The sequence below is a fragment of the Falco punctatus genome (assembly GCF_963210335.1).
Source record: "Falco punctatus genome assembly, chromosome: 3".
NCBI classification, from domain to species: domain Eukaryota; kingdom Metazoa; phylum Chordata; class Aves; order Falconiformes; family Falconidae; genus Falco; species Falco punctatus.
The window spans coordinates 32,724,106-32,748,524 of record NC_137582.1 but is presented as its reverse complement, the minus strand read 5'-3'; the positions used below and the strand labels follow the sequence as shown (position 1 = coordinate 32,748,524).

The 24,419-nt window shown below is 36.7% G+C and overlaps 1 protein-coding gene across 5 annotated transcripts in view; it reads left to right on the top strand.

Annotated features, from left to right (window-relative positions):
* Positions 1 to 24,419, top strand: part of SLC26A7 (solute carrier family 26 member 7) — a 100,088-nt gene that overhangs the window by 37,218 nt on the left and 38,451 nt on the right. For all 5 annotated transcript variants that reach the window (XM_080381834.1, XM_080381832.1, XM_080381833.1 and 2 more), the window contains exons 2-6: positions 2,927 to 3,037; positions 7,117 to 7,289; positions 15,676 to 15,840; positions 22,774 to 22,926; positions 24,327 to 24,409. In XM_080381834.1, coding sequence (XP_080237960.1) covers positions 2,927 to 3,037; positions 7,117 to 7,289; positions 15,676 to 15,840; positions 22,774 to 22,926; positions 24,327 to 24,409 — 685 coding nt within the window. The remainder of the gene's footprint in view (positions 1 to 2,926; positions 3,038 to 7,116; positions 7,290 to 15,675; positions 15,841 to 22,773; positions 22,927 to 24,326; positions 24,410 to 24,419) is intronic.

The window sequence follows — 24,419 nt, the reverse complement described above, 5'->3', positions numbered from 1 at the left end:
TCCTTGACTTAGCATAAACACTACTTAGCAACAACTGAAAGCATAAGTGTGTTATCAACATTATTCTCACACTAAATCCAACCCCCAGCAACATACCAGCTACTAGGATTAACACTGTCCCAGCTGAAACCAGGACGCTTAGCCTGCAGTGTATTACTGTACTCTTCAGTGTTGTTTTGTACAACTTATAAGCTAGCCTCCACTTGAACTGAGTGGTAAAGTTGTTTAGGGTCAAAATCAATTTGAACTGAATTGTGTCGATTTTATAAGGAAAACTTCAAGGTGCAAAATTAACACAGTGGAAGCACAAACTTTACAATGATGTGGACACAATCTGCTTTCCGCAAAATGAACTTGATATTTCAAAATATATCTTTCAAAATTGTTAACCTTTCTTGGTGAAGAGGAAGTTTTCGTGCTTCCCTTGTAATAGCTGCTGAAAAGAAAAAAGTAAGGAGGAAAGCATGCAAAGGAACTCAGCTAGGTGAGTTTATGCATTGTGTAGATGTTCTGCAGCACACAGATAGGAAATTTTTGGAAATAGGAATGTTTTCAAATGAAAATGTTCTATATTTGTAATTCTCTGGTTCAGTGTTAGAGAATTCTTTTCATTTAATTAGGATCTGAAACAGAGCATTTTGCAGATCATCTTAACCAGGATTTATAGACCTCTTCCCAGTCGATCTTGTAAAGTACAAACCTGGCTCAACATTCAGTGCTGAATCTTGTGTATTTTCCCTATGCTTGTCCACACAGAGAGGTTGCTTCATTTCAATTATGTTATAATTAAAGTATGACTGAACTCAGACTGATTTTACTGAATCCTTAACTTTTTGGAAAGTAAAATAAATTAGCCTTGCATAATGCTTTTTTTGTAAGCCTGGAATATCTGTGAGTGGTATTCTACTAGTGAATAAATTGCCACGTTTGTGGTTTCATGTTTTTTGTTTGTTTGTTCATAAATTGGTTATAGTGGAAGAGATTTTCAGTGCAAGCCTTAAAAATCTTTTTCTCCTTTTCTTTATTTTTTTTTCCCTGTGCTCACTTTTGTCTGGATAGAGTCATGCAGTTCTCTCCTGTGCTGTTTCTATTCTCCTCGGGCACACCCTTCTGTGTTGCTTTTGGGTCAGAACGTTCTTTTATGTCTATTGATCATGGGAACATGGATGTAGAACTATAATTTCAAAGATCTTTCTGGTTCATGATAATGGTGTGCTACAAGAAAAGAGCAGAAGCAATGATTGTACATATGCTAATTAAAAGGCAGAAGGGCAACAAAGTCTATTTCTGTTTTAAAAAGGGCATCAAAGTTTTGAAACATAAACGTTTTAAAATCTCTCCTCTCCAAGTCACAAGTGATAGTGCTGCTTTGTTGAGTGCAGTGTGAGTGAAGATGATCCATGTAAGATCCATCTCAGCAAGATCTTCACCGTAATGTTTTTCTGAGAACAGGTGAACTGTTAGGCCTTGTTTACTTCACAGGGAACTTGATGCCTCTGGCCTTCTGGCGTTTTATTGCCTTCCCCTATCATGTGCTCTTTGTTACAGACTCAAACAATAATACAAGAAAATACAAGAGGAGAACTCTTGAATCAAAATTTTGAGAATTGCCACTGAAAGCCTATAAACAAAGATACTCTTTTGGCACTTTGCATATTATTCAAACCCCATACACCAATGTTTCAGGTAAAAAATGCTTTCTGCAGCAGTCAGGAAAGTTTTTGAGAACAATTGTGAGAAAAATTAATACTATGCATTTAATTTTCTTTGGAAATTTCAAATGTACACAGAAGGCAGCCCCATTTCATAGATCTGAATCACCTCTGCCATGTTCATTCTCTCAGCACACACACATATACACTAGCTTAGACTGGCCACTCAGGTTGAAGGTGGACCTTAGAAAAGCATCTTGTGTGTTACAGAAGCCAGTCCTGCCTTCCCCACTGCACGGCAAGGTATTCACCAAGATTTATGGGGCAACTCTGCCAGGCCATTTCTCCTACTCTTAGTTCCTAGGGGCAAAAACTGTGAAATGGCAGTAGAGGCTGCTGGTCTGAAGCATAGTCTGGCGAGTGTCTCTTTCTGCTGACTTGCAAAAATTCAATGCAGACTTGGTCACTGTCTTAGGTTTCTAAAGTTAAACAATCAAAGCTGCTGCTTTGCAGGAATGTCTCTGGTAAAAGATGATTTCTTGACATATTCTTAGGCTTTCTAAGAAAAAGATGGATGCTGTCTACAGCTAAGCAATAAAGGTAACTGGTAAGTTTGTAAAGTTAAATCCTAACCAATTAAGTTCATTTCCATCTCAACATGAAAATCAAATACTTTCTGTTTCAGGACTCACAGCTTTACATAATGAAAAAAATGTTAATAGCTAAAGGATTAAAAACTCAGGCATCTAAAGACAATGAACACCGGGATATTTTTTTATTTAAGAAATTAGAACAAAGCAGACTGAACACACTCCATCCAAACCAAAATTATAGGTTTTGAACTGTTTGTAAGAAATAACCATCTGACTGCCTGGAGCCCTGGCAGTCTCAAAGCCATGTTTGCGAGGGTAGGGGTGAAATGGTGCTGCTTCCTCCTGTGAGGACTGGCTAATAAAAAACGTTTGGAATGACTAATGGAGACAACCTGGAAACATGGTAGCTGGTGCCATAGATTGTATCTGTGACCTAGTTTCTGCTGGTGACCAGGACTCAGAAGAAAGTGTGAGGTTTTGGTGACAGACAATTGATGAAAAACCTTCCACAGTCCTTCCTGATCCTAATTGTATAGTAGCTGACTTATGCTCAAGGTTTTTGTAAATGAAGGTGTGTTTTTTCCTGCTCTAATAAAATCGTAGATGTTTCCTCATTTAAAAAAATTGCATGCAGAACATTTTATCTTCATTAGTGAAGTAATGCCATTCAACTTTCTATAGGGCTGGCCTTTGCTGTTCTGTCTTCAGTCCATCCGGTTTTTGGTTTATATGGCTCTTTCTTCCCTGTCATTATTTACGCCATATTTGGAATGGGACGTCATGTTGCAACAGGTAAGTGTCTATTTGCTAAAAACATTTTCAGAAACAAGAAGTTGGAAACCAAAACTTTTTTTTGTGGGTGTTATAAGCCCAGTGGAAGGAAAGTTATCTGAGACTAAACACAAATAAAATGGTTTTGTGCTTCTTTTTACAACTGTTTTTTTTTGCCAGTTTAAGTACTTCAAAGAGCCTCATTAAGAATATATTGGAGTTACTCCTGCCATTATGATTTAATATTGCATTGACACTTCCTTTGTAAATTAGTTTATTAAAGGCTTTTGTATTTTAATTCTAGAAATCTGCTTCGGGCTAAGATTTTAACAGAGGGCTCAGCCAACAAGATATGTGCAAACAGGAATGAAAAGGGCTCAATCACTTCTTAAACCACAGAAAACACACATTACTTCTCACCTGTCTGAAACACAAAACCTGCATTTCTCAGGAAAAAAGCTTTCTGTGCCTATAACCTGCTACAGTATTAAAGATAGAGATTCTCCCAATGAGTTCAGTATAACTCCTGTCCACTTGCAGAGTAATTAGATGGGCAGTGAAAGGTGTGCCCTAGCTACTATGCTAGTAACGCTGAGTTACTTGCTTACCCTCAGCAGAGCCAACAGCAGCTGCAAGCCTTGAATGGCTTTGATCTCCTAATAGGTTGGTGAATGCTCTGACTCCAAAGAAACCAAATTATGGATGGAAGTTAGAAATAATACTCACGAGATCGAACCACAAGCACTTCAGGTGTGCAGAAGTGGGCGCTTGGTGGCCTCTGAAGTTCTCAGGAAGGGTGAGACAGGCCCAGTAGGACTGGGTGAAGGGAGGCAGCCTCTGTGGTTGTCAGAAGATTTTAACAGGGAGGAGGTATGTTTTCCTTGTGGAGGAGGAAAACTCCTGAAAGGAGGAAAGACGGTTTGGGGTAATCACACACAAAATTAAGTCTGCAGAATCTGATTGCTTGAGTGTATGCAATGTTTTACTAAGAATTTAGCCACATATTTTGAGCACTTTTTGTTCAAAGTTGCTGTTAAGTTATTGAAAATTGCTGAACAGCTATAAATAGTCTTAGAGAAAGAGGAAAGCTGAAGGTTTGTTTTCCCTAGAAGCACAGAAAATATTTGAGTCTTTTGGTGTTTGAGAAGGATCCGTGGATGCTGTTAGTGATCTGATGCTATAATGAGTGATAGAATGTATTCAACTCATGTAAAAAAAGAGAAGCGTTCCAAAAAAAGTGAAAATTTAGAATCTGGAAAGTAATTTTGACTCTTGAGTAGAGATAGATTAGTATATTTATTAAAACATGAACCTATGTTAAAAAGCTGTTTCAAAATGAATGATTTAACAGTGTATTATCAGTAGTTTGTTGGTGTAAGATTATTAGGAAGACAAGAATCCATCATATGATCATATGCAGGAAAACAGAAAAGTATCTGGCTGACACAAATTCTAGTAATGAAAATGGATGATAAAAAGGGTAAGTACAAGCTGTTAAGTCTGATTTTTATTCTTGGGAGGGATTCCCACTCAGAGAATGATTTTCTGAGTCCCACAGGTCCCTGGTTGTGGATTCCTGTACAGTCCTTGGTGTGGAAACCTGTTCCTTCCACAGGTTTCTATTACAGAATTTAATCTTAAGCAAAAAAAAACCCCAACAGAAATGTTCTCTTGTAGTCACAAAGATTTTTTTAAATTAAATGTCTTTGACATATGTTGTTGGTCCTTTCAGTAGAAATGTCTCATGCATTTGTCCCATCAGCCTTGGTTAAGGTGTTACGGTGTGCAGGTTGAACTGGAGCTATACCACCTGCCTCAGATTGCCAAATGCTCCATAATTACTCATGTACATTGATGACAATCTCTTCGCCTGCCAGCATTTTCTGTAAGGTCAGCAGGGCTCTCCATATGTATACGGGCTATAAAAGTGCCCTTTGTTAGTGAAGTCTGCCATGCTAATATGAAATAGAAAATTCATCAATGGCCCAGTTTTGTCAGCTTTTACTCACTTGAAATGTCTCTTCTGTGAGATAGATGATTTACTTTAAAAGATTACTCACCTGAGCAACTAACCCGTACACCTTTTTGTTGACTGTTTTTGGTGTAATTGAACTTGAGGCATCTTCTGAGAGCGCTTCATCTGTCATCATACCACATACAGCTCTTTGATTTTGGATAAAATTTTATATAAATTGTTTTCAAATCCAATTTTTTGTAAACTTTTTTGTTGTTGTTGTTAACGGGCAATCTGAAGAGAAAAATATACAACTATCCTGAGCGTTGCTTGAAAAAAAAAATATTATAGGCCCAGGTAAAATGAGTATCATGATGCAAAAAAGAAAATGTGATCAAAAAAAATCCTTCATGGTTCAACAGGAGAATTAAGGGGGATGTCATAAGGAAGAGTTTAGCACTTGAAAAACGGAAAGCTTGGACAAATGAGATGAGCAGGAAAGCCATGAAATGTAACAGGTCAAACATATACAGGAAGTTAGAAGGCTAAAAGAAGGGATTTGAAGAATGCCATGGAGAGGATGATCCAACTGTTAGTTAAAGGTTCTTTAAATACAACTACTTCAAGACTTTGGGAAGGAAAGTGGTAGGATACCTTCCTGACAAAGGTGTAACAGGGACATTCTGTGACATGGTCACAGAATTGTCAAGTTTCCAGTGTAATTTCACTGTCAGAAAGTCTTTGGAAGGTACCCTGGGAACTGCAGATGTGCCTATAATAAAAGTAAGAATTCTGAAATATATGTATAATCAGAGTTCGTTGGAGAGAAGTTAATATGACTCCCATAAAGGAAAATCCTACCTCGCTAACCTCCTAGAGTACTGTATGAGTGTCAGTAAGCACATGGGAAAAGGAAATACTTTGAATGTAAGATATCAGAAGGGTCAGCTACTGATAAGGTTCCACACCAAAGGTTACTAAAGAAACTAAGTTGTCCTTGTGATAGAAGAAAAGTCCTTTATTAATTATTAGCAGGTTAAAGGATAAGAAGCAAAAGATAGGAATTAGTGGTCATTTTTCATGGTGGAGGTGTCCCTGGTAGGTTCCCAAGGAATTCATGCTAGGAGGTTTATTCTATGAAGTCTGAGGTGAAGGTAGAACTGTGTTCACTGTGCCCTGCAACAGCAGAAATAAGGAGAGCTCAGTGACATGGGAGAGGCATCACTTTAAAAGGCTTTTACAGTATAGATTAAAGAAAACACTACAGCAGATGATGAACTTCTGGAACCTGCTCCCAGAGACATTGTGGAGGCACAAAATACAAGCAGGTTCAAACAGAGCTTTGACAGATACGTGAATGCTAGTCCATAAACAAAATCTAAAAGGGATAGATAAGGATACACTTCCCTGACACAACAGCTATGGATGCTGGGAAATTATGAGGGGAATAGTCTGCAGAAAATGGCCAGGCTTGTGTGCTCTCCCTGGGTAACACCTCTGATTGCCACAGCTGGAGGCAGAGTACTGGGCAAGATGGACCATTTGTCTGACGCAGTAAGGCATTTTTCACGCTCCTAGATCTCTGCATGAATGTGTTTGTGCTTTTTTATATTGAATTACCATCCTTATTTATCTGCGTGTCATTCAACTTGCTTTACCTTTCTCAGCAAATAAAAATTTCTCTCATAATCTGCCTCCATTTCTTAGAGTGCAGATTGATGAGGTTTTGAACTTGCACATCTGCTAACTATAATGGGCTAGGTACTGTATATATAGCATGAATTAATTGCCCTAGAAATTTGAATGGTAAACATTTGGGATTCTCAGACGAAAAGCTGTTTCATCTCATCCAGGGTGAGTTAAAAGCCTTTCTGACAGCTTGAAATAATTGTGGGTTGTGTTCGAACCTCTTTTGTTAACATGTCTAAATTAATATGGTCACCAAAAAATTTACATTTAAATTGTCTGTACAAATGGTATTTTACATGAAGAAATGTGTGTTACAAGATTACCTTAAAAATTGTTCTTATCGTGACAGGGATGCACAACAAGGGCACTAACGGCCGAGTTTTGAGAAAGAGACAGTGAGTGATGAGTACAGACAGATACAGAGTTACTGGTGACTGATGTGTGGCTTTTTTTGTAGGTACTTTTGCCTTGACTTCCTTAATATCAGCCAACGCAGTTGAGCGTCTCCTTCCTTCAGTCAGCACTAATTTCACTACAAACAATAATTCAGAAGTTTTGGGCCTATCGGAGTTTGAAATGCAGAGGATTGGAGTTGCAGCAGCAGTTTCATTTCTGGGAGGAATCATTCAGGTCAGTGGCACACACACATTCTATATGCTACTGATGCATTGCACTGGTGACAGCTATGACTTTTGTAATGCTTTTTTTTTTTTTTTTTTTCACTTTTCTGAGAAAAATGAACCATGGATCTGGTCCAATGTTCATGAATGATGAAATTAATGTGTTTTAAAAATTTGCTGCTCCTTTTTTTGAGATGTAGTATGAAATTTAAATGTATACATGCTCCTAGGGTGTTGCAATATGAATTAAGACCACATTCAGTCAGCTCTAATATAATATTCAATTGCTGTTGGTGCCCTTTTTCCTTCTCCTTCAGAAAAAAAAAAAATCATGAATCAGCTCCTGGTAAGCACTGACATATTCCTGAGGTTTTCTATTGCTCTTGGCTTGAAGAGAAATACTATACAATATTCAATAATTAAAAACAGTAGGGAAAACATCTTTAAATTCTCTTTAGAGTTCACACACCCATCATTAAAGCAAAATAAATTAGTAAAACAGATGTCTTTAAGTGATTCCCCAAAGCTTATTCAAATGATCAGAGGTCTTTTAAATTTCTTCTCTCTTCCTATTCTGACCACAAGTGCTGAGTTCCTTTATCCATTGCCAGTTGCTTAGGTCTTCAAAGAAGGTTTCCCTCTTTCCTTGTAAATATTAAAATGGAAGAGATGTTCCAGCACTCAACATTGCAACACCTCCTGGGTAGAAACCTTCTCAAAGAAACCCAGACCCCTGCGCTCGGTGCTTTGAATCCCTCTACTGTGCATGGATGAGCGAAGGAGCCTGAAATGGGATCTCCAGTGGCTCACATGCTTGGCAGGAACTGGGGCATATGCTTATGTTAGTCAGTAGGAAATATCAGTAAGCATGATGATTTCTGTAGCACTTGTTTTCATTCTTTTATTGGTTAGAGAATTATGACTTGGGGTAGCAGCATGAGGGAAACCCTATAGACAACGTATGGAGTAGAGCTGGTGCTCATTGTGCCTGGCTGCTGCACGTGTTGTCCCATTGCACCAGTGTGTGCAACACAACACTACATCCATGTGCAAGGTGCTTGCAATAACAGAGTCCTTTGAGCATACACAGAGCTCTTCATGTGGGAGTGCTGCGTTCACAGCCTGACAATCTCCTATGTTGCTCCCAGAGAGGCCAAAATGCCTCAAGTGGGAAGCTGGTGCCTGCATTTGATTTAACTTCAAAACCTGATGCAGATTTTTTTTGCTTGGCTGCTGCAGAATCCCATTAGGTGTGTAAATCCTCTAGACTTCTTACTCTTTCATTCTGAAAAGTTCTGCTTTTTCACATGCCTCCAGCCACACCAGCTGACTCATCTCAGCCTATGTCCTGTTTAAGCCTGATTGGAATGAGAACTAGAAAATACTCTGCCTGCATCTTCAAAGTGGGTCTGATAGGAAACTGGGCTATGTGCATGGGCTTCTCTCCCAGGTCAGTAATGCCACTTGCATCAGAGTCATGCTAACAAAACTGGTGCTTGTAGTGCCACCACTAGTCATTTATGTGAGTTTAATGGTTAGAGATGAGATTAAAATACTTTCCTAGACGAGTGCCTTGAAACTACTGATACACAATACGCAAGTAAAAGTCTGGATCAAGGCTGTGATCAAGGCTGACCTTGTTATCATCCCAGGTGCTGTTAAGCATTAGAATCCACATTTCTCATCATGATTCCAGGCTCCTGGCTAACAGCTGCTGCAGTTCCCAGATAAGGTGACAGGGCATATCTTACTGTTAATGGGGAGCTAAGTCAGTGACCTGCTTCTACCTATCATGTTAAACTAGAAGCTAATGAATAGCCTGGAATAGATGTGGTATTCTGGCACAAGAGGAATAAGTTGATGCATTTTGAGGCAACAGTTTTCCATTGAAGACACAACGAAATACACAAAGTGGAATTGTCAGTGTAGTTGACAACTAGTTGGGATGGTACTCCTCTGTGAAGGGAGCAGATCTGAGCTATGGTGTCTACTGCTTCATTATTCTGAAAAAAGTCAAAATGCAGTGCCCTAACCAGCTGCTAACTACACAAAGATGACTGATGCTATGACTATTCCACACCTTGAGCAGCTTCCACACAAAGGATGAAACGTCCCTCTCCAAAACAGCTGGTTCCATCTTAGAAATAGTAGGCAAAGACCTGAACCTCCTTGGCCACAAAAGCAATTTGACAGTATTTTTCTAGTACCCTGGCTAAGTACTTTAATCAGCAAATAATGCTAAAGAAAAGAAAGGAAAAAAATAATACAAAATAGTAAGTCATGGAGGGAAGGCAAAGGCAAGAGATGCGTTTTTGTGATTAGCTGCTGTTGCTTGGCTTGTATTTTGTGAAGCCCATAAGTGTGCGCTTGTGTGTGAGGCAAGCTCTGAGCAGGCTTTGTGAATCTCAGTGCCATCTAGGTATGAAATAAATTAGAACTGGTTTCTGATCATCACATAAGAGTAGGTGGAGCTTATAGGATTTGAAATTTGGGGCTTAGCTGTTTAATTTTTTTTCAAGTAATCGATTTCAGATTGCTAAACTACTTTTTGTATCTAATGTTTGAGGAAGTGTTCATAAAAGAGGGAAGATCTTTAGTTATCTTAAGAGGCATTCTGATGAAGATAACAGTATTAAAATAGAAAATAAGCAAACATAAAATAAGACCTGTAATTACCAGAAACATTTAATATAATGCATTCACAGACATAATTTCATTTTTAAAAGCAGAATGGAAGGTATAGTGCAGCATTTTTTATGTTTGTGTAACATACATAAAAAACATATAAACAAGGCATGGAAAGCTAATCAAGTTAATGGAATTATTCCCTGATATTAAATACCTCTGCGGTATTGATGGGGAGAGGAAATGGCAGAACATAACAGATGCCTGTGGAAGAATTTTGTAATTAGAATTGGATGATGCCTTTATAACATTAAAAACAAACAAACACCTCAAAAGAAAGGCTTTTAGGTAAGATTTTTCCCCCCTATTATTATATTATATGTGCAGGAACGCTTGCATAAATATAGGTGTCTATAAAAAACATCAATATACTAAACTGAAATTCAACATTAAATTTGCTGAATAAACAGAGGAAAGCCACTTGAAGTTCAAAGTGAGAAAAAAATAATGTTCATCCTAGAAAAAAAAGGCTTTATTCTCTTAAGGACTGCAATGCTACAGACTTCAGTTGTGCTATTCTGCTGTAAATGAGGAATAGGTGGTTATTGCATTCGAGTCTTCTACAGTTTCATTGGTAAATTTTTCAGCTACTGCATTATAAAAACTTACATATAATTTGTTTCTAATATACAGTATTGAAAATAGAAAGTATTTCTGGTTATCAGGAGAACAAATTTACATGGTCTATTATCAGTTTACTTAGTAATGAATGAGCACATTTGAAGATGAAGTGTGCTTTTGCAAGGTTAGTATTCATGTCCAAAGATTTTTTTCCCTGTGGGGAAAATTATGCTGCACTATTCTATGTTACACAGAGTTTTTCATGAGGTACAAACATGAGCCTTTATTGTACAGTGATAATCAGGAAAAGAGTTAACTTTTCTTTCGCAGTGGAAATAACTTCTTGCAGGCTTATTGAAAAATACAACTGGGCTGGATGGCAGTCCTGGTTCCCACAATTGTACAGCATGCTACATATTAGTCCAGAAAGACCACAGAAAGAAGTCTTCTACAGGTCCTGGAGTGAGGAAAGGTCACTCCACACACCACCAGAAGCTACCAAACACTCTCAAGCCATCCAGAACGAACTTCAGAGCTGCATTTCAGAAGACCAAAAGCTAACAATTAGAATGTATATTGAAACAGCCTGAGAAGAATTTTAAATGGATGACTTAGTTAAGGGGAACTGTCTGTGTCTGACTGTTGTCTCCAGGTGGTCCATAGATGTCTTCACTTTTGCAACCTCTGATTTTGAGATAACCGATACAACATACTAAATGAGAAGCTCACAGTCTGCTCCCCTCCAAGAGAGATTCCTGATGGCTGACCTTGTTTTCTTGGCCCATGCAGCAAATTACCGGAAAGAATACCACCACTTTTTGTTCATTTTAACAGTGAAAAAAAGTTGCATCTTCCAGAACATTGAGTTTTGAGGGGTTTAAAATCTATTCTCTAAAACTGGATACAAGCAGCGGGTAACACGATATCAGCCTTTCAATTACTGTGGACAAAAAGTTTGACATTAGTGATTCCCAAAGAGCTGTTAAATGATAAAAAATTTTACTGGCCATAAAGTTAGATTGACTACACAGTGAGAGTGGAATTTTAACAATAATAAACTAAGCGTGTTGTCATGGGAAGAAAGTATTGAAAGTGGACAAGAACCAAAAGGGCTTGAATTAATGAACATAGAGGGCTTTGCTTTTTTCAATTACTCATTTCACTTCTCCTGGCTAAAACCCTGTTCTCTTCTTCTACTTGTCAAATTCCAGAACAGTAAAGACAGCTGCAGGAAAAGGTTCCCTGTGTATTATCTTTCTTCCATTCTAAACTTTAGTTTTCAATATTATTCTATATTTTTGTTCAGAAATCTCACCTTCCACCATTTCTGTCTAATCACTTGGTTTTATAACTTGTTTCCATGACTTTTTCTCCTTTACTGTGCATTAACTCAAGGCAGCTTTTCCTTACTTTCTCCTGTGTTTTATTCCTTTCCCTGACAGCTCCTGATTTCATTCACATTAATTTAATCAAGAATGTCTACCTGGCGAAAGCAAAGTTCATCTCAAGAAAGCTATTTCTTAATGAGCCTTTTTACCTAGTATGATGTACTGGAAAAGCTGCACAAATAAACTAGTTATGTGCCTTTCAAACCGTTTTTGTCACTATAATTGTTCTCTCTCTAAAACACTCCTTCATCCCCTAGAAACTGAATTTTGAAAAACAGACAATTCTGGAGACGATCTGAAAATATGTGAAAATTTTCTTTCTTTTACAGTTTAAGAAAAGCCCAGTATTAGTATAAATAACGAAAAGAGAAACCCATTTACCTTTGACATTATTTTATTTTTTTTTAGTTTTTGCTGTTCTGACATTTCACTGTCAGTTTTCCCTGTAGTTCATCTGTAGAAGGAAGAAAAATCATGCCATATATCAGAAAATAAGACGGAAATTCCTCAAAACTGAGCATCACAACCACAATGAAGATAAAGTAGATTGTTAGAAATTTCCTTAAGAATATTTTACTTCCTACATTTTGGTTATTGCTTAGTGGGTGAAACATTTTATGACATAATGCAATGTGATGCAATTTTATGCTGTCAGCTCAGCTTAGTTTCAAACGGTGTTTACCCAAAAAGCAGTGGCAGCCAAGCTATGTCCCTGTTGCCTGGCACGGAGGGTTCACTGGAGAGTCAGTCTGGGCCTGTATAAATGCTAAAAATTTTATCTGTCAAGGAAACTCACATGCAACTGGATTTGGGAGACTGGTTTCAGAACAGCTTCTTGCCCCATCTTGATCTAAGCAGTTTCTGTAGATGACTCATGTTGCAAGGACAGCAGGAGTTTCTCACAGCAGTTTATGCTGACAATCCCAATCTCCTCCCTGGGTGTTTTCTGTTCTGGTGCTTCATTATTAGATCTTCACCATGGAAGATACATGGATGCACATTATATTTATTTAACTAGAATGTAAATAAATACTAAGATGTACGTGCTGATGAAGCTTTTGTTTCTGGAGCTACCTTCTGTAGTAACAGGCGGGGATCAAATGTAGGCTGCTGCTTGTTTAACTGAGTGGCTGCAGAAACTGTCTACCTGAAACCATACTCACAGTTTGGATGTAGTTTACATAACCTACGGTTATAAAAACCCAATAAAAACTAGTTTTGAAATATGACCTTCTACTTACTATCTGTGAAGCATCTCCCTAAAATAAAATGAAGATTTAAAGTGAAAAAATGAAAGTTAAAAAAAAAAGAAGTAAATATGAGTGGTGCTGAAGTTGTGAAGTCCTGCAATCATGTTTCCATGTCACTGTAATTCACCATAATAACTTCATCTGAAATGCTAATATTAACTAATATTTCTCTGTGACATTACGTAGTTCACAGAATTGTCTCTGCGGTTTTGATTCCACAGCTAAATAAACATCCATCTCATTCTCTGGAAAACAAGCTATTACACAGTTAGAAATTTTGCATCCATACAATGCAAACTGATCTTAGAAAACAAACAAAAATTCACTAGGGAAGGGAGAATTTAATTCTTATTGAACTTTGCTACTGTGAAAAATGTTCTAAATACATGAATAGACGCACTATTAGAACAAACATCTAAACAAAATATCTGAAGTTAGTAATTATCAGTTTTAGGCCCAACTAACTAAATTGTTACTTACTGAGGGTAGAACAGTAATTATCACTATTGGGGTCCAATCTTGAATGGCAATCGATATTCTGATTGTTCGTAGTACAGTGCCATTCACATGCTATTAGGGGGAATTAGAAAAAAAATTCTCAGAATTAATCTCTCAGATGGAAGAGGAAATTGTTCACTAGAGCTTTTTGTGGTAAATTAAAAGCCACTCACTTTGGTATTTTTATATCTTTCGTGCTATTATGGCTCACTGAGTACAGGTGAGGTTCATGATGAAAACACAAATGGTGTTCAGGTATAAAGAATGATAACATTTAGAATTATTCTTTTAGCTTCAGAACAAAACAAAATAAAGCAAAGATGACTGTCACATATTCCAAAAGGATGATATTTAGTATGCTAAACACAAAATAATCCTCTTAGAAAGTATTGTAATGAACAACTTTATGCCAAGAACATGTACCTTTTCAGGCATAAGAATAACAAATGCAAGACTATAGATGTATGAAACTGTTTTTTTATCTAATGAATCTGCAGAACTCATTTTAAGAGGAGATGATTTAAATATAACTTAATATCTTAATATGGATCTGAAAGGGATTAAATGTTATGCAAACCACAGTAGCACCTGTAGGTATGTAACAACCTTGGTCAAGGAATTAAGAGGTGTCAGATCTCATTCTTCAGAGGAAAAGAGTGATTGCCGTCTAGGATAAGGGGAGAAAATGCAGCAGGACACAGTAATACCTTGGGTATTTGGCTTATATTGCTACAAAGTATCTACAATAGCTGTAGGTTCAGCTGTAGTCCAGATTCCTGGATTACAGAGGAATGTTATTCTTTCATTATATGCTTGTACTCTGAAATAACTTCTGTAAAAATTGCAACAAAGCTGAAATAATCGTCAAGGTCAAATACAGATGAGCCAAAGCCTGCTCTTCTATTTCTAGCAGAGAAATCCAATTTGTATATGTGATTGTGTTTATGAAATTGGACATTGAAGTTTTCTTCCTTTTTTAAGTGTTCTGACTGTATACATATATTCTACTTTAAGTTAGGTCAAGCATTTACCACATGCATAGGAAGCAGATTTTAAAGGTCTTTAAAATAGTTTACTTTTACTATAAGTTTATAAAGTTTGTTCATACAGAACACATAAGTATATAAACATCCCTTTTTGTCTGTAAAGAAGATAAATATTTTTATATCCTCCACCATGTGAAGCAACTTCTGTTGCTTCCTCACCTGGATACCTGTAAACCCAGACACCTCAACATATGAAGCTGGTGTAACTAGAGGTAGTGGACTGGTGATACTTCATGTATTTGATATTATGATATTGCAGCATGAGAGCATCAAGTATCATGGTATATTGAACTGTATGTGCAGAGTAGTGGGGTATCAGGAGACTAAGGGTCCGCAGGAGGAGCAAAGCAGTTGTGTGACTGCATGAGAAGGAAAACTGATGATGATGCAGCCTGGGGTGGGGCAGGGCTCTGTGGGATGATGGAGCTCTCACCATGGACTCATCGCTCTGTAGTTTTAGCACCTAACACGTTTTGTAGCTGTTGAAATTACTAACATTGGGAATCCTGGTATTAACGTGCTGGCAGTTTATAAGCTGGACAAAGATATACGGCCCTTTGCCTGTGCAGGCTGAATAGCACTGGGGCAGGAATGAGTCTTAGTATCACCCTTGCCTTTTGAGTTGCTTTACTTCATGTTGCTGTGTTGAGCTGATGTTTTTATAGTGTTTCTTGTGCTCACATATTTAAGTGGGAGAGAATACTAAGCATTGCATGAAGACAGTTTCTCTGATCCTCTTTTTTTACTAAACTAATGTTAAAGTCTGGTAAACTAGTGATGTGAGTAAGGTAAACCCACAGAGCTTCAGTGGGTTCTGTTTTCAGGTATTGTTGTCCTTCAAAGGATTTTTGCTTCTTATCTTTATCTTATTTATCTTACAGTTTATTAAAAGGACTCTGGCACATTTTCCTATCACCAGGAAGCTGCATTTTATTGTAATTGCTGATACTCGTACCTTTGCCTTTTAGGTAGCAATGTTTATGCTGCAGTTGGGCAGTGCCACTTTCTTGTTAACAGAACCAGTGATAAGCGCGATGACCACGGGAGCAGCTACACATGTTGTGACTTCACAAGTGAAGTATCTGCTGGGAATGAAAATGCCGTATATATCAGGACCACTGGGATTTTTTCATGTGAGTTCAGTAAAAGACATGGGTTATTCCGTTAGCTAATACTTTCTTAAATAACTGCACTATTTGGCTATATATAAGTGTAAGAAATTTGTTAGGCATATGTGTGAATGAATGGAAGATGTAATATCAAAATGTTAATCTTGCTAGGTCTGTTTGTGAGAACAGATTAGGAAAACCTGATGAAGAATTAGCAGAAATGGGTCTTCTTTTGAAAGGATACAGTAATCAATTTGAAATATTTGTATTACAGCATCAATGATTACATTTATTATCCTGAGCAATTACACACTTTAACAGGGAGGATTAACTCTTTCTGGATCAGCATGTGGGAGGGATATGTCCAAACACCAGTCCAAACATATTTTCTTCATATTTTGCTGAATGACAGCCGACAGCTTATTTTGGGGTAAAAGGAAAATAAACCATGATTTGTAGATCTCCTATGCAAAAGTTACCTTACCTATGTTACTCATTGCTTTATGACATGATACTACTTTGCCAAAAACACAGAAAATGTACAGCTTTAAAGTATTTTTTGTACAATGCATACAGCCTTTCATACAGTATCGTGATTACTCCCTTTGGAAAGTAGATATTGTTGGCTGAAACCTTAAAGGGCCAAGCTGTATAGTCTTATTGCGTAAAAGATATAAGAACATATTCTTTATGGTAACTTATACCAATAAACCCTGAGTTTAGGTGCTGTGAGCATAATCTCTTGGCAGAAGCATTAGTTACAAGAGTATTTTGTTACAAAAGCATTAGTTACAAGAGTATATTGCAAGAGTATTTGTCAAAATGGTATTTTGCTCATAATAAAATTTTATTTACTTGCTGAGGTGAGATTTAATTGCATTTATAGCAACAAATGAATTGATTACCAGATGAAGTGAGGCTTTGTCTAGTTAGCCACTAAATTAAGACACCTTATTTAAAAGCACTATATTTTCTTGTAATGCTGTGCTCTTCATTTTTTCCTATTATTTGGGAGGATTTGTTAATGTGAACTCTGTGATGAGAATATGTTGGGTTTAGACTGCTATTTCATAGTATTTTATAAATTTGATAACATTTCTTATGACTAATCCATTGGTAAGTTTTTTACAGGACCAGTTTATTAATGAGAAGCAGGAGCATGCAATAAATAAAATTTATTTATCTTGACAAGTTATTTATCTTGTAGGGACATAACTAAAAGTGTCATAGCTATTTTTATGAGTAGTCAGTTGGCCTGTAAGACTATTCATCATATATCAAAATATTATTTAATTTTTTTAAAGCCTTTTCATAAATACTTCTTAATATAAAATGTGACTAGCCTTTTTTTCATTGTGTTTCCATGGTGATTATACTTATATATAGGAATATTGTCATCTTTTAGATATGACTGGTGTTAAGCACCACAGCCAAGACATAATCAAAATATACATTATGAGCAATAATAAAGAACAGCAGTGATACGAAGAAATATTTCCACGTTGGTGTGTTGGTGATATCATAAATGAGGTCATTGAAATTCTTTGAAAGAAATCTATTCCCTTATCCCTTGTATTTTTTAATGTATTTGAAGAAAGTTCTTTGCCATTCACTTCACTTTTGAAATGAAACCCCTCTGAACATTTTCCAAAGAAAATATTTCCTGATTTTGTTAAGGTTCTGAATGGCTCTTTAGAATTGCATGAAAACAAATGAACAAACAAAAACCCCTCTGTACAACTTAAAAGAATAAGAAAAATGTCTCCTTATTTAGAAGGGACAATTTTACCATACAGGTATTTTAAAAGGTTTCTGGTACCTGTTCAGACTTATGGATTGCTTTAAGAAGATCCAGTACCTCAGTCAGAAGCATCAGATTCAGATTTTAATAATAATTTTTTATATATAATAAAATGTACTATATATATATAATAAAATAATAAAAATTATACTAATTAGATATGTGTTAGTGTGCACGTGTAACTAGAGAGTGAAAGGCAAATTTGGCATGTCTCTCTGGGCATGTTCTTTACTCCAAATTCTTGAAACCCAAAGACTGGTATTTTTGCTCACATTTTCTTTTTCTTTCTCCACTCCAAATCACCTCCCACTCACAAAGCCAATTGCTTTGCCTCAGGCAGCCTTTGGGTTGGCAAAGCAAGAATAAGAATGTTTAATAAAGTGTGATAGGAGAGTTGAAAGTAAGGCAAGCCCGTGAAATGGATTCTTTATAGCAAGTGAGATCATGATTAAATATGTAAAAATGAGCTTTGCATATGGAGAACATATCTACTACACTGGCATTGAGCCTATGGGATCTTTGTGTTTACACAGTTTATTTAATTTATTAAATATCATTTTCGCTGTACATGGTTTGTAATACTCCAACTGAGCTGCACATTGCAGCATCAATCAGTATTTTGCAAATGGGAAGGACAAGGCGAAGGTAAAGAAAAATGGTGAAGGAAGGCTACATGTAAGATCTAATTTTTACAAGGGAGAAGAAAAGTGTCATCAAGATTTACTTAATATCTGAAATCACAAAAACATATTTTCCTTTTATCCCAGTGTAGATATATTTAATCCTTCCACAGGTTTCTGAGAAAATGCAGCACTGCATAATGAGCTGCAACATAACAAACTGACTTTCCAAAACAGGGTCTTTTGTGGTTGCTTTGAAAAATCCTTCATATTCCTGCTATTACTCCTTTTCCCTCCCCGCCCCCCCCCCCCCCCCCCCCCCCAGTTTATTCACTATACAGTTCACAGTAGTCGCCTGTACCTTTTTCCCCACAGTGTGTTCCAATTGTCTAATAAGCACCATAATGAAACATATTTGAAAATGCAGTGAGGTCATCTACTATTAAACTGTATTAAATATTTTAACTAATATGTTCTCTTAATTCTTTTGTTTACCTCGACATCTATACTCACTTTAGAATCTTTTGGATTTTCATATCTACATTAAAGAAAAAGAACTCAGAGCATTTCATTAGCACATCAGAATACACATAGTTTCTAGAATATAAACCATTACATTATTCATATATGTGATATTGCCCTATGAAAGTAGATGAAAATATAGTGGATTTCAAAGCCATTAATTTCCCATGAGAATAGGGACATTCAGTGTCAGTATATATATGTGTGCAAAGTTAGAGAATTGCTTTTTCCACTTATGTGCAAATTTGCATCGATTGCCAAAAAGTTCATTGATTCCTCATATTATTGTCAGATTATTTCCATTAAAAATCTTTACACAAAACTAGGAACAACAATAAAAAAGAGGCAATTAAAAAGCTCAATTAATATATTATTGCTGTGTTTTAGAATGTTGTTTATTATATAATGACACAACAAATTATTTTGTACACTGCAATATCAAACTAAATTCTGCTACATGACTTCTAAATTATTTCAGTAAGTGCATCATCAAAATATGTAAAATACTGAATTCATAATGAGGTTTGTGATGAACATTTGTAAGTATTTCCTTTGAATCAGATGCCAGTGGTACAACAAGCTTGAACTTTAGGTCCTTATGTTTAGGATTTACATTTTCGGCTCGGCTGAATACAGTAACTGACTGGACAGTATAACATGTGAACTGTATAGCATAGAGAGATGGATTTAGTATATGTTAGCTACATTCATGTTAAGAACCGCACACTTTCTCTTTCTGAAGAGCCTGTGAGTGGTTTGTGAAATGCTCTCCTGGTTTTGCTGGTCATATCATGAAATGGGTGTGTTTAGGCTTTCAGAGAATGATTACCTGGGAACAGACTAGTCAGTAGAAGCTCTTTAGCCTGGTGTAGTAAATGATTTAATATCTATGTACTACTGCCAGCATTGTTTCAGTGTACCACAGACACTGCAGAACTTGTACGAGCTACAAAACATTGACTGATGTAAACTGTATACTGAAGGGCACAATTTGAAGAGAAACACCACAGAATACACAAGACAGATCATATAAAGTATTTATTGCAAAGTCTGAAAAAGCTGTGACAAAGGTCTACAAGATTTAGCTATATATTTTAAGAATTAAATGGAAGCTTCTTTTTTACAAAGAAGAACAGAAATTATAAAAGCTGATACATATCTCTTTGTAAGCCTTCATTCAAATCTATTCACCCAATCTCACTCATGTCTCTCTTTGTCTAGGAAAATTAAATTAAATGCCATAAACACAGAGAGCTAATACTGACACTTCAGTAGACACTGTTCATTCCAAATCAAGCCCATATCCCTTTGACTTCAACGATCAGTCCATTTCTTCCCTTTTCTTACCACTTCATCTTAGATCTAGCACAGCCTTTCGTGAGTCTGTGGGCACAGTTTGCAATACAGTTTTCCAGATTGCCTCCTTTTATCCTAATTAATCACATCTTCTGCTCGGCACAGAGCCAAATCCTGTGCTCTCTTGAAAATTTGTTCTTGGAAAATTATGGGTATAGAGACTAGTCCCAAGCCACTCAAGACACAATCCACACATTGTCTGATTACAGTGGGGCCATATGTGGTTAAAAACTGTGGTTTCATTACCATTCTTCAGATTTATGACATATATAGATCATATTATTTAACAAGTAGATTTTGAAATGTTTTCCTGGGTTCTGAGAAATGTTTGTGCTGGATTATACTGTGCATCCTTAATTACAATTCCAAGGGCTAAATTTCCAAGGCCTGGACTAAAATTCTGTCTATTTGTCTGTAACCAGTTTTAGGTGTTTTTCAAATATTTTTTCCCATTGTAGATTATGAAAATATTCTTAGAAAGCATGAGAGAGGAAAGATCAGGAAATTATTTTAATTTACTCATTCTTCAAAATGAGTGTCATCTCTTCAAGGAGTGATAAAATCAGAACAGGACAAAAAAACTTTTATCATCATATTGACCACCTTTCTGCTAAAACAAGGTTCTTTCCTAAGATATTTTTTCTAGTACTTCTCCCTGTGCAATACAAATATATGTATTTAAGCTCCAAACTGTCAAACCATGTTAGATTTATACATGTATTTGTGAATGGGTTCTCTGGGGCAGAAAATTATTAATGTTTATTTTGATAAAACGACAAGTATCACTTTTCATTTATTTTGGTGGTCTGAGTCATTACCAGGGAAACCTCCTTTTTTTTAATATTATTATTTCAAGCCTCAGCCGCTTGATTTTATTATCCATAATGTTGTGGTTTAAAAAGAAGTTACTGTGATGCAGTCTAAATCTACATCCTAGATTTTAACTTCTCTTCTCTCCGTGGTTTACACATCAGGCTACACAATAGTTCCCAGAATATAAATGCAGAATCCCAGGGACTGAGGCTACCTTGGGTTTTTTCCCCTGCAGCTTTAGTAAGCATGTGTATTATATCAATTTTCTTGCCTCTCTTTTCCTCCAGGCATTAGACTATTGCTTTTATTCATGAAGCCTGAAAATAATTTGTGATAGGGATCTAATTATTTCTTTGTTTATTGGGACCAAAGTTCCCTCTGACTTTCTTCACCTCTTCTAACCATTACAGTAAACTTGCAATTTTTTTCATTACTTTCTGTTAATCTGTTGTCATACTGATTTATGTCTCATTTTCTGGACCCTCAGATTCAGACCAGTACTGAAATTACAGTTCACTGTGTCATCTGTGCTGGTGTGAAGGCAACTGCATTCTTCTAAGGCTGTTACTTACAAAATTGCATTAATCATCAGTGATCCCTGTTATTCATCACTACTGGTCACTCTATTCCTATTCTATATTTCTATTCCACATCTTCCTTATGTTCAGCACCATATTTCCTTTCTTCATCACAGACCTGACTATACTCTTCTAGCCATCTTTTACAGCACACTGCACCACAACTTAACCTTTGAAAAGCTGAAAGCATCCTATTTGCAGCTCCATGTATCTGCTCCAGTCGTCTCGTTCTCTTTTGTAATCTGCATGCCAAGTGCAGTGATGTATCCATTCCCCAGCACCCCATGGACTGCTGTGGCAGGGCTGTGAACCTTGTGGTCCAGCACGCCCCACACTTGCACCCTTGCACCTGCAATTCCTGCACATTGCTGTGGACAGTTTCCCCTGGAAAGTACTTGCCACTGATGTGTAAATCACCCCTTCTTCCCTTACCCTCTTTTTACCTTTTTTTTTTTCCAGCTTTTAACTTACAAGTGTATGCTAAGGAAAGAAACAAGCCTAGTAGATGAACATTAGTTATTTAAATAAACAACAGCATACATACACAAGCTTGACAGCTCACTAGCACGTGCAGCATTTGGATGTGATAAAAGCATGGTCCATGGAGCACTTTTAGTGTAATGGGCAGCAGCAACCCACGGGGAGACTGAGTGGGCCCTGCTGAAGTTGTACAGTTACTCTGGAAAAGTATTTGGATGGATTCCCTTGTGCACTGGAGAGGGTGTCCTGAAGAGGATGCTCATCTAGGAAGATTCCTGTTGCTTCTCTTCCATCCAGCCACTACTGCATTTTTCTTTCCCTTCTTGTTCTTCCTCTCTCTCCTTTTATTTATCCCTCCTTTCTGTCTTTTAAAGTTTTTCATCAGAAGTAACTTTTGCTACTAAACTTGATGGATGTTATGAGATATGGACACTGAAAATAAATCTTTGGGTATGGAAGCATCTCAACATTTTTGCGCAACACTCATTTATCTCACTAAATTTAATGAGACTGAATAAGAAAAGGACATGTATCACATTAATGGAATCTTCTTGGCTTCTACCAACAGAAACTTGTAAATTCATATATACAAATATTCAGTGTATTTTTTGAGTGTTCAAAGTCCATAGTAATAGTAAATTGCTGACTTTCTTCCCTGCAAAATCTTAAGTGTAGGCCAGTTTGTCAGATGACTCAACTCCTGCAGGATCAATTCAGCTCTCAGAGATTATTTAAGATGTTATGATATAATTTTTAATCTGTGATTGTTATTTACCATTCACTGTAGATTTATGCCTACATCTTTGAGAATATCAGATCAGTTCAGTTGGAGGCTTTACTTCTCTCCTTGCTGAGCATTGTGGTGCTTGTTCTTGTCAAAGAACTGAATGAGAAATTTCAGAGAAACATTAAAATTGTTCTTCCCATCGATCTTGTTTTGGTGAGTACAAAATCAAATATCAGACTTTTTGCTTACAAAGCTTTTAGCGGTTCAACTAATCTGCTGAAGTTTGCTGTGTTGTCTATAGTTAGCCACAGCCACACCTGCCACATATTAAATGGATAGCTCATTTTCATGGCTGTATGTTAATTGTAAGAACAGGAAAGAGTTTGGTTAAATAATTAAGAAAGAAATGGCATACGTTCCTAATTTGTATAACATTTTTCATGTGTTTACTAGTTTTTACATAATCACAAGAATACAAAGCCTCGAATATTAAAGTGTAAGAAGTTTGAATAGAAAATGAATAATTGGCATGTTGTAACTCCAGGCAAGTCTTGTGCTGGGTAGTTGTGGCTTAGATGTTGCTTGCTATTTATCTGCAACAAAGTTAAATAGGTATGCTATTGCTTTCTGTAGTTTTACTTACACGGCCTTTCACATGGCATAGGCTAAATTGAAATTAGCTATTACATTGTAAATCCCTGCTTTAAGTATTAAGCTGTAGTCAAATAATCAGCACCAGCACAGAAGGTTTCTGTTTTTCTTTAGATCACAAAGAAAATTTAAAAAATGAAGGGTCAGTGCTTTTCAGAGTGGATCATCACAATTACTCTTCTTTCGCTGGAAAAAAATATTTACAAAAAAATAATTTTTCTTGGACAAAATGCTGGAAAAAGAGGTAGCGTGGTTCTGGTCCCTCCTCTAAGATCTGTTTCTGTGTTACTTTTTAAGCAATACTGGCTAAAATGTACCAGCAAACAGAGGATCATCGACTGGTACCTGCGCCTGTTCTGCTGGGATTTGTCTGTTCATCTCATTGAAAGTGTAGGAAGTGAGTTTGAACCTTCTCAGGGACAAACTGTTCACTCCCTCCCCAAGATTTATACCTGCTGGAACATAAAAATAAGAAGCAGCCCCATTTTTTGCTGTGTTTTGTGTCGATGTCGACGCTGCCCATCTGGATTAGATGTGCTCGGGGAATATCAGCTGAATCAGACCACTCAGGAGCACCTAAATTATGAATCATTCTAAGCTGCTTGTGTGAATGGCAGTGGTCTCGGGCACATGTTGCACAGAGGCAGTGGGGACACTGATTGGCAACGTTCCTGGGGTTTCACACACAATCGTACAGATCCCTTTCATGAACAGAGAACATACAAACTCCACCATAGTTCTTCTTCAGCTATCTTTTCCAAATTTGTTATGGCATACAGATTTTAGGGTTTTTTTGCATCTCTTCTATGTTTGCAAAATTTTTTGTGATAATACTTCATTGTCTTACTGGATTGATCTAAGGATAAATGAATATCATGTGCTTAGGTATGGCAATAATAGGGACCATGTGATAAGTAAAATGCAATAGAAACATAATGGTTTTTTCTATGTTGAATCAATAGATAATTGCTACATCAATTGCTTGCTACTATGCTGATATGGAATACGTCTACGGGCTTGAAGTTGTGGGACATATTCCTGAAGGGTAATGTGTT